This window comes from Triticum urartu, chromosome 7, assembly GCF_003073215.2.
Source record: "Triticum urartu cultivar G1812 chromosome 7, Tu2.1, whole genome shotgun sequence".
NCBI classification, from domain to species: domain Eukaryota; kingdom Viridiplantae; phylum Streptophyta; class Magnoliopsida; order Poales; family Poaceae; genus Triticum; species Triticum urartu.
Window position 1 is genome coordinate 104,365,044 of NC_053028.1, and position 10,891 is coordinate 104,375,934.

Sequence of the window (10,891 nt, forward strand, 5' to 3'; positions counted from 1 at the left end):
TCAGGCAGAATAACATTGCAGTTCGAGAGAATACAACTTCCAACAAAATTTTACAACAATATTCTCTATAGTCCACCAAACCATGTACTTCACTCTTTTAGAACGACAAGATAACTTCAGCCATTTTGATTGTCAGGCTTCAGCTAGCAACAGAGCAGGATAATTCCAGTACAAATTTTGCAAAAGCACCCAACCGAATCGTTCAGGATTTGGGATTAGTTCTCATGCATTCTGGTATCGATGCAGAAACCTGGGGAGGTTTGGGGTTTAGGACCTGTTTTGCAAAATCATTACCAGCCCGACGTTTCTATTTGTCTCCGCAAGCTGAATTTCTGGTTTTCTGAATTTTCAGGGGCCTAGAGGATTCAGATTCAGAATCAATGTAAGCAGCGAGGTCAATGTGCCTCTTGGAGGCCCTGGAGCATTCAGCAGCAGAAATTTGATTGCTTTCTGGGTGTCCACCTTCAGTACCAGCTGACGGCGGATCCTCCGTACCAAAATCTTGTTCACTTGACATGGCAACAGCTTGGTCAGCGACGAGGGCACCAAAAGGTGTATCCCTCATAACAGATCCTCCATGGTGGCCTAATTGCAGCAGGACATTAACCACATCTTCATCAGTTGGGTCGTAATGAAATATATCACCACCACCAGTGCTCTCTACCGTACCCAGTGCTGGACCCACTGAAGGATTGTGAAACTCTGCATCTATAACTGTTTGGAGCGCTGTGGCGGATACACCATCCCGCATTGTGCATTTCTGTGAGTTACATTCCTTGCAGGTGAGTTCATTGACTGGTGGTGCTGAAGATGATGAAGCTCTGTTATTGACCTGGTTCTGAATAGTTTCAACCATTGTGCACATCTGCTTTGCAAGGACAGGCTGTAGTGCATTAAGGCATGCATCCATTGACGTCTTGTAAAATTCGGCGCACATCTCCTTCATCTTTGCCCTGAACTGAGACATGAAAATCATGACACATTGTTAGAAAAGAGTAGAGACAGCACATTGTTAGAAAACAGTAGATACTCCATATACTCACATCATCATCAGATGGGATAAGTCCGTCGATGAACTGAGCAACTCCATTTGGCAAAGAATGAGACGATGGAGTACATGATGGCTTTTCCATGAAACATGTTTTAGTTATGTCTTTGAACTGAAAAAGGGAAACCCAAAATGAGCAAGGTGAGTAAAAAAGGACAAAAAAAAATCTGAGAAGCATAGAGAAACATGGAAACAGAAAAGAAAAAAAGAGATGGAAAAAGACATACAGAGAGTTTTAACTAACCTTTAGTTGTGCAAAATTTATATTGTCAAACGCGCTGATGGCTTTATCATCCCAAGCTGGTAACCGTGGGATGCAGTTGCGAATCTTTGTTCCTTTTAGATCGAGATAATCAAAGAACATTACCTACACCATGTCCATTACAAAAAGCATATATCAAGGAAAAACATCCACCTTCAAGAAATGATAATAAATTAAAGAATGCACATAGAAGATTTATGTAAGCGGCAATAACTCACCAAAGGAATCATCAAGCATCCTCCAAGAGAGATAGACTGCTCTTTACCTTTCATGGTTGGCTTGGACAAGGAGATCTGAAACTGTCTGATCTTTTCCACTAACCAGTCTAATGCAAAGCTGCACCAGTCATAGCTGGCGATATCATCAGTCTCAACAATGCCATTGAAGTAGTCTGGGCTCGCACAGGAGTGGCTGGTTGGACACAGGAAGGTTGACAATAAAATGAGCATGAAGATTCTAAGGAACTTCTCATCAGGGAGGTCATCGGACAATAACTTCATCAAGTGTGAAATGCTAGGCCCAGTAGAATGTATTCCGGTGTCTTCAGCAATGACCCTCCTGGCCTCACTTGTTGCTATCTTGTCAATTAACCGGCCACCCAACGGTATGCCAAGAATCTGGTGGACTGTGAAAGGGTTTATCTCAAAGCTGCCAACATTTGGAACATTTACAGTTCGACTGTCACAATCAAACCAGATCGCTAGGCGAACTCCCAAATCCCTTGGCAACTGAGAGCAATTAATATCCAGCATTGTTCCAAATCCGCGAGCCCTGACCAAGTCCCTCTGTCTAGGAGTCAACTTCTTAATGATAGTCCGGATTTTTGGAAGAGATAACTTCGTGGTGATGGCCTGCACGGAGGGGGGAAATTTTCTTTAAGAAAGAAAGAGAGCTTATAGTAAAGAAAAAGAAAAGGCATAACCACCTGGCCTAGGGCTTTCCACTGCACAAAAAATCAAATCTTGTATAATCGTCACTGACTTTAGATCACCGTTGACAAAAAAATGTTCATACGGTTTACAGTTACCTAATCCTAGTTTTTTTAGATGTTGCAGCCAAAGTCTTATTGAAAATGTTTTGACATTGACTGTGTCTAGAATGGCAGCTGCAAGGGGGCCGTACAGAGAAGATAAAATGAATACAATAACGTTCGTTGCACAAAAATGCCATGTATTTTTTTTCGATGCCCAGCCTGATAGGGTCCCCTAGTGGACTTACTGAAGCTGCGTGTGTTCCCAATAAACTCAAATTAGAGATATTTATGTGCCCCAAAAAATAGTGATGGAGGTGAGGAGGCCAAAGTCCTGATTGCTACAATGGCGATGAATGCTGTGTTGGGCATTGAACATGCTAGAGTGGAGAAACTTCATTTGTGCAGGACGTATGTGCGCAGGACAACCATTGTCCAATTTTGAACATACATGACTTCCATGCAAATAATAGCAGAAGACTATAAGAGGTGGAGTCCGGCTGAATGGAAAATTGTGAAGGCTTGCAAATAATAGCAGAAGACTATAAGAGGTGGAGTCCGGCTGCATGGAAAATTGTGAAGGCTTGTTTTGTTCGGTTCCGAAGAAAGAATCAAGGAAGAGATACAAAGAATTCCTATTCCTAAACCTTCACGTGGCCATCAGAAAATGTAGAACAACACCTTCACGTGGACATCAGAAAATGTGGAACAACAACAACTCATAGGGGCAGGCTAGAGTTGAAACCCATAAGATCTCGAAACCAACTCATGGTTCTGGCACATGGATAGCTAACTTCACACACCCCTGTCCATGGCTTGTTCAAATAGCAAGCGATAAAAATAAGTTTAGAGTTAATGTTTCTTTCTCTTCTAGGTAAAGAGAAGAACTGCAAGACTGGCACGAGGATTAAGATGGCGCATGGAGTCCAAGCTTTACTTGTTAGGTTCAGTTAGTAGTAGTAGCAAAATCTTTAAATTAGACATAAGATTGCTTCTTTCCATGTTGGTATGTGAGAGTTCCATATCGGTCAAAACGTGTGGGTCAAGATTAGAAAGTCGGCCGTAAACTATAAACAGCCAAGGTGTGTGCCATGTAAGACATGTTATGTTTGATTAATAGACACCATGTGTTTGTGGGTTAAAGTCCTCTTCTACAGTTCCGGGAAAGCTATGTAAAAATTCCCAAGTTTCAGAATCCATGCATAAGCCTCTCCCGCGGTGTGAGATTACAAGGTGACACTATATGGTCTGTCCATGTTATTCCTTCGATTCGAGGGGTCGGGTGTTGTTTCCTCGGGGATTTGCAAAGACCATTTAAAATCTAGCAACCACTAGTGAGTATGGAGGAGATCAGGAGAGTTCCCGAAAGATTGGGCTAACATTGAATCGAGCCTCTCCTCAAGGTCTGATCCGCATCATAACCAGCAACGGTGGAAACATTATGTATCTTTGTGTCTTTTTCAATCACATCTTTTAAGCACAACGTACACATGTGTTAAGATGGTGCCTTTTGTTTCCATTTTTATTTAACAAAATAAGAAACAGCAAGCTTAGCATTACTTAGAACCTCCCAATTGATCCTACAATGCTAGGTGAATTGTCCCTTTTAGCCTTTGTTTAACCTCAACAATGCGGATGCTATAGGGCTTTGATTAAAAGAAAGGCTTTTTGAGTAATTTAAAGAGAGAAACTAATGTTAGGGAATCAAACCAAGTCCTAGCGAAAAATTTAAAAACTCATCATGATTTTTTGTAGGCAAGGGCGAAAACGGTTGTTCAGTGAAAATCTGGAAACTTTCCCTCCTAACCATCAGATCTAAAATGGATGGATTCTGCGCACAGCAGCTCCGGCATGAGACTCAGCCAAGGCGCGGAGCTGATTTGGACTTTGCAACAATGGTGAACGGTTGGAAGTGAGATTGGATCACTATTGCAGTATTGCCTCTCGGAGTTGCAGATAATACTTTGTTTGAAATCTGTCCCAGGGAGCCAGCTTCTTCCAATCAATCTGAACCCTCGAGAGCTTCTTGCAATCAATTTCAGTTTCAAGGAAATCAGGGGCTACGACTGCAAGCTCCTGAGTAAAAGAACTTGCAGGTCAGTTTAAAGGCAAATAGAGTCTAATTCCAATGAGGTTTCTTAGGTTCTAATAAAACGGCCGAAGTCTGAACTCTGATGTCATGAATCATGATACACAGTAAAAAAAATCAGATTCATGACAGGATTAGCTCACATTGCCGAACTGACTCTACAACAAGTAGCAAACAAGGGAGAAATTGAGCAGAGATATGAACTCTAGGTGCAGATCTCAACTAATTAAAGAAAGCAACTAAGTTAGTTTTCCGCAGAGGGGTTCCTGAGCCGTCTCATGGTCTGCAGCATGTGGGGGCAGGGGCCTGCTGTGGTGTCCCTCGGAAGCAGTCGAGAGAGCGAGCCAGCAAGGGCGTGTGCAGCAAGGAAGATCACATATTGTTTTGAAATCCCCCGCCATGTAGCACTTGCTCGCCAGCCATCGCCACTTTCAAGAATTGCCATTCTGCGAGTTGGCCGGGCATCAAGACATAGCCCCAAAAGCAGGACTGGAAAGTGGTGGGCTCAAGCTCATTGCTCGGCGTCGCGAGAGCAGGGTCCCTGTTGAGCTCTGGCGGTGATGTGTTTTGACAGGGATTAGAGCGGATCGGAGGCAGGAGATGAAGTTGTACAACCAGATTAAGACATGTGAGGGGGGTTTTGTGAAGGGTTTTAAGTGGCTAAGGGGTATCCCACCTCTTATGTAATACAGTCATTTTAGATCTGATGGTTAGAAGGGAAAGTTTCCAGATTTTCACTGAACAACAGTTTTCACCCGATACATTGCCTTTTTTGAAAGCTTAGTACATATTTCACAAAAACTTGTGCAGAAAATGGTTTGGTAGCTGTAATGTTTTCATTTGTGTTGGGCTGACCACCTGGCCTAGGGCTTTCCACTGCACAAAAAACGCATAACCCACCTGGCCAAGGGCTTTCCACTGCACAGAAAAGCAAATCCTGTATAATCGTCATTAACTTTAGATCACTGTTGACAAAAAATATTAATATGTTTTCAATTACCTAATCCTAGTTTTTTACAGCCAAAGTTTTATTGAAAATGTTTGACTTTGACTGTGTATAGAATGTCAGCTGCAAGGGGGCTGCAAAGAGTAGACCAAATGAATAAAATAAGGTTCGTTGCACAAAAATGCCATGTATTTCTTTTCGATACCCAACCTGATATAGCGTCCCCTAGTGGACTTACTGAAGCTGTGGGTGCTCCCAATAAACTCAAAATTAGAGTTATTTATGTGCCAAAAAAAATAGTTTAGTGATGGAGGTGAGGAGGCCAAAGTCCTGACTGCTATGATGGCTATGCATGCTGTGTGGTGCATCGAACATGCTAGAGTGAAGAAGACTTCGTTTGTGCATGACGTATACGCAAAGGACAACCAGTTTCCAATTTTGAACATATGTGGCTTCCATGCAAATAGCAGAATACTATAAGAGACAGAATCCAGCTGCATGAAAACTTACGAAGGCTTGATTTTTTCTGTTCCAAAGAAAGAATCAAGGAAGAGATACAAAGAACTCCTATTCCTACACCTTCACGTGGACATTAGAAAATGTGGATCGCTTGTTCAAATAGAAGTGATCAAAATAAGATTAGAGTTATTGCTTATTTTTCTTATAGGTAAAGAGAAGAACTGCAAGACTGACACGAGGTTCTCTCAACTCATTCTCTTTATGCAATTTTGGGTGGAGGCCGCCTATCATGTGAGATTAAGATGGTGCATGGAGCCCAAGCTTTACTTGATAGCTTCATTTAGTAGTAGTAGCGGAATATTTAGATAAGATTGCTTCTTTCCATGTTGGTACGCGAGAATACCTTATCGGTCAAAACGTGTGTGTCAAGATTAGAAAGTCGGCTGTACACTATAAACAGCCAAGGTGTGTACCATGTAAGACAGGTTATATTTGATTAATAGACACCAAGTGTTTTGGGGGTTAAAGTCCTCTTATACAGTTCTGGGAAAGCTATGTAAAAATTCCCAAGTTTCTAGAAGAATCCATGAAAAAGCCTCTACCACAGTGTGAGATTACAAGGTGACACTATATGGTTTGTCCATGTTAATCCTTCGTTTCGAGGGGTCAGTGTGTTGTTTCCTCGGGGATTTGCGAACACCATTTAAAATCTGGCAACTGCTACTTGTTGGTATGTAGGAGAGTGCTGCGAAAGATTGGGCTAACCACGGGCTAACAATGAATCGAGCCTCACCTCAAGGTCTGATCTGCAACAAAACCAGCTATGGCGGAAACATTATGTATATTTGTGTATTTTTCAATCACGTCTCTTAAGCACAACATACACATTTGTTAAGATGGTGCCTTCTGTTTCAATTTTTTATTCAACAAAATAAGAAACAACAAGCTTAGCATTACTTAGTACCTCCCAGTTGACCTTATGATGTTAGGTGAATTGTCCCTTTTAGCCTTTGTCTAAACTCAACGATGCAGATGCTATAGGGCTTTGATTAAAAAGAAGTCTTTTGAGTATTTTAAAGAAGAGAAAAACTAATGAGAGGACGCAAACTAAGTCCTAGCGAAAAATGTAAAAACACATCATGATTTTTTGAAAGCACAATAGATATTTCCCATTAGCTTGTAAATGGCTGATAGCTGCAGTTTTTCATTCGTGTCATCTGACAAAAACAAGATGCCTTTCAAAATATGGTGTGTTGAAAGATGCAAACTAATTTTTTTGAGACTTGGTTTGGGAGTGATCAACACCAAGATAATGAATTGGTGTCTTATTGAAAAGTGGGCATGGAAAATTAACCGGTCAAGGGGGCCTCTGGCTTCAGATACTTAGGAATAAATACCTTCCGAACAAGGGGATTGAGATTAATGCAAATGTGAAGCCGACGCAATTTGCAGAAGCTGTTGGGAAAGTCCAACACCTTCTCGGGTTGGGGTCGAGATTTCAGGTTGGCAATGGGCAACTGGCCCAATTTTGGTGGGATGTTTGGATTAGGGACATGCCTCTATGAGAATCATACCCTAGGCTCTTCGCCGTCAGTGATGCCCCAGACGCCAGGGTGGCAGATATGTAGGATGGTAGTTGTTGGAAACCAGGGTTTAGGTGATCTCTAGGCCACATGGAAGCGACGGATTGGCAAAGCCTTAGGCGCGACTTGGAGAGTGTCCATATTAATCAGGACAGGGACGAGGTATCTTCGCGTCTTGAGCTGTCCAGTTTTTTTTTTCACGGACTCTCTATACCGAGAGATATTTAAGGCAGTACCTAGGTGGGGCGCGTGTGGGCTGTGGAAGGCTAGGATTCTGGCTAAGGCCAAGATTTTCCTCTAGCAAGTGGCTGGAATCAAATCCCCGGCCGTGACCAAGTTCTTAGGCGACATGGTCCGGGTAATGGAAAGTGTATGTGGTGCGGCAACGATGAGTCATGCAACCTTATTCTTTTTCGCTGCATCGTGGCTCGATTTATGTGGAGTGTTATTCGGGATGCCACGGGATGCTCGTGGAACCCTGCCGGATTTGCGGACTTTCATCGTCTTATTCAACATATGGATGGCTCGCAACAAAGCATTGATGGCGGGACACGTTTTTAAACACTCGAGTGATCTTGTGTACAAAAATGTCGTGTTGTTGTAGCTATGGAGACTCTTGGGGCGTTCACGGGATTGACAGCGTCTTGATCTTTTTATCAGTAGGATTCGCTCAAGGTGCCAAGTCCTTCGAGCCACTTCATGACGAAACCACAATGGCTAGGGAGTAAGCCTCGCACGTGCTGGAGGTGGTGTTGAAGGTCCGAGTGTGACCGCTTTGTTCTTCTTCTCGGTATTCGCATGCACTGTGTCACTATGTCTGGCCTGCGGCCTTGTATCGAGACTTTTTTAGCTTCTCTCGTACTCGAACTTGTTGTTCACTTGTAAGAGCCTCATCTTAAGGCTGGGCAATCGCCTCTCTTTTAAATAAAACTTGGTTAGCAAACTTTTGGAAGCTCATTTCATAAGATTTTAAAAGCTCATAAAAATACTTGAAATGCATCAACTTTGTGAAAGTACATCCTTTTTTAAGTGAATCTGAAAATGTTGAAAGCTCGCTACATAATTTCTGAAAAGCATATCCAACAGTAGTTGACTGTTGCATCTTTTCTATTTCTTTGTTGTTGAGCATGAAACAGTAGATCTAGACTTTCAGAAACTGGTGTGTGGGAAGATGTGTGAATTTTTGCTCGAAAATGATTAGCAAATATCCAAAAATACGTCTCATATCTTTTTAAAAGCTCTTCCCCCAAAAAAAGTCAATCGCTGCTTTCTTTAAGTATATCTCCAAATTTTGGGAACATCTCGAAACAATTTTCTGAGACTGCAAAATAATCAGAAAAGCGAAGAAAAAAAGGAATAGTACAAAAGTGGTTCCCGAAATTTCACAATTAGCATCCCGTTTTCACCAAGGATTTTTTTAGAAAGAAGGCCCTACCCATTTTAAAAGTGAACGATTAAGAAAAAGCAGCACACAATCATTTGTGTGGCTTCTGTGCTCACTAGTAAAGTAGTAATACGCTTCCCAATCGAACTAAAACCACTTGTTGTTACTCAGCCTAACTCTCCCACCAATGATGAATTCAGTTTATTCATGTATCATGTAAAATTCCACATAAAGTACCCATCATTGTACAAATACAGGAAATGTTTCACATGCAAAAGAATGTTTGCATAAACACCAGTTGAACATGTATATATATTCTAAAGCGATCGTAAACTTATGTCCTAGGGCTGAATAACACACAGAGCATACCTTGCCATGTATCACATCACCTATAGTCTCTCGTGATCTGCTTGAGCGACTATCGGACGCACCAGTAAATCTTAGATGCACCATCTTGTGTTGCGCCCTCTGTTTCAAGAAATAAAGGAGTTCAGGAAACAAGACTATATTAAGTATGTATTATATTCCTGCCATAACGAAGATTCATGGGAATTTTGCCCAAAACATGCATTGTTTGGAATCTGATTACTCATGGGCTGAGATCACCAAACATCTAATTACTCATTAGCAAGTTTTCTAGCTACGGGTCACTGCTCAGGAGAAAGCCAGCCGTTCCTTTCCAACAGCCACATTGAGCTGTCAGATTTCCATTTCAGACATTATGCCGACTTGTGCTGGCTCTCAAAACTGAAACAAGGACAAAAAGAAGAACTTGCCACAAACAGAGGTTTAAATCAACTTTTATAAGAATTCACACCACCTTTCAACAAGTCTGAACTGTACGCCACGAGATTTCAGACAAAATAAACGAAACTGTACTTCAAATTAAATTACGTGAAGTTTCAGAAACTTAGGATGAACTTCCAGAAGAAAAAAACATTTTAGCAAACTTATCATGCTAATTTCCAGCAATGTTTTAGCAGATTTCCAGAGATCCGGGACCCAATTTCTCAATAAAACAGTATGCACCAAAATTCAACAGAACACTTTCAACTTTCCACTAATGCACTTGCAACTTCCTGCTAATGTCAAACACTGGATCCACCAAAAAATCGAGATCTCAACAACCGATTGCCAGATTTCGGTGAAATTAATCGCAGCTTTGTACCAAAAAGAGCAACAAATCGCACGAGAAGTCAGAGGTAATTAAACCCTAGATCTTGCTGTATTTCCTCCTCTTGCGGTGCCAGGGTGGAAACGAGACGGCCCCCTTCGTGACAGGAACAGCGTAGGCGCAAAGCCGCTGCCTCGACGGCTCCCGCTCTCGTCGGAGACGAGCGGCAGCAGCCGGAAAGGTCGATGGCGGAACCAGTGTGTGTTGTGTTTGTGGGTTGGTGAGTGGGGTGGGATCACGGTGTGTACCTAGATCCGGCGCAGCCGGAGCGGTGGCGCCCCGTGAGAGGGGCGGCGCCGGCGGCTGGAGCTGCCGCGGCGGCGTGGTTGGGCGGTGCAGAGGAAAGCAGGTGGAAAACTGGAGATGCGAGCAAGGGAGGTAGATGGGAAATGGAAAGCGTGACACACACAAGTGAAATGGGCCCGAGGGTTTGCCGCTTGGGGCTTGATAAATATTTATTATTAATAACAAAATCGAGCATAATATCTTCTTTCTACCCGTAAGTATAAGTACAAAATACTCCACTTTAATGTTTCATGTGTGTTAGAGATATACAGTATATATCTATCTATCTCTATTATTAAAGCCGTGCAAAAAAATCTCTATTATTAAAGGTGTATACGTACATCGTTTCGTCCTGTGAACCGAACCAACCTCCCGCTTTCGGGTTTTCAAGGCTTTCCTCGCCTCAACCTATCACGACCCCACAGACAACGCACAAAAAAGCAAACCGAAAAACCTGTCTGAAACATACGAACGTGTCCCTCTTTCTCGCTTGAGCGAAAACTACGCACTCCCTCGACCCATATGCATCGTCAGGCAGCCGCATCTTCTCCCATTCCTACCCCTCGCCTCGCATTGTACCCGGTCTTCTATAGGGTTCCAGTCTTACCTATACATCGACTCATGCTCTCTCGCGTATTCACCCACTCTTGCATGCTCTGCATATTCATGTTATACTCATTGCCATTAATTT

General features: G+C 42.5%; 1 protein-coding gene across 2 annotated transcripts; it reads right to left on the reverse strand.

Moving 5' to 3' along the window:
* On the reverse strand, positions 1–10,327 carry LOC125523723. Of its 2 annotated transcripts, none has more exons than XM_048688786.1 (6): positions 10,164–10,327; positions 9,111–9,209; positions 1,529–2,161; positions 1,293–1,415; positions 1,044–1,160; positions 1–958 (listed from the first exon to the last, which is right to left on the reverse strand). In XM_048688786.1, exons 2-6 carry the CDS (start codon positions 9,192–9,194, stop codon positions 308–310), a joined length of 1,608 nt encoding a protein of 535 aa, XP_048544743.1. In that variant the 5' UTR covers positions 9,195–9,209; positions 10,164–10,327; the 3' UTR covers positions 1–307. The 2 variants fall into 2 exon arrangements, with proteins under 2 accessions (XP_048544743.1, XP_048544744.1); XM_048688787.1 differs by having other exon boundaries at positions 9,954–10,327.
* Positions 10,328–10,891: the final 564 nt, after the last annotated feature.

Bases quoted from the DNA above. Each gene is read 5' to 3' on its own strand.
- LOC125523723 (XM_048688786.1), bottom strand. From the start codon at position 9,194: ATGGTGCATCTAAGATTTACTGGTGCGTCCGATAGTCGCTCAAGCAGA. The intron at 2,162-9,110 runs GTATGCTCTGTG...CCCTCCGTGCAG, and splicing joins GTGATGTGATACATGGCAAG to GCCATCACCACGAAGTTATC. The intron at 1,161-1,292 runs GTTAGTTAAAAC...TCCCTTTTTCAG, and splicing joins TAAATTTTGCACAACTAAAG to TTCAAAGACATAACTAAAAC.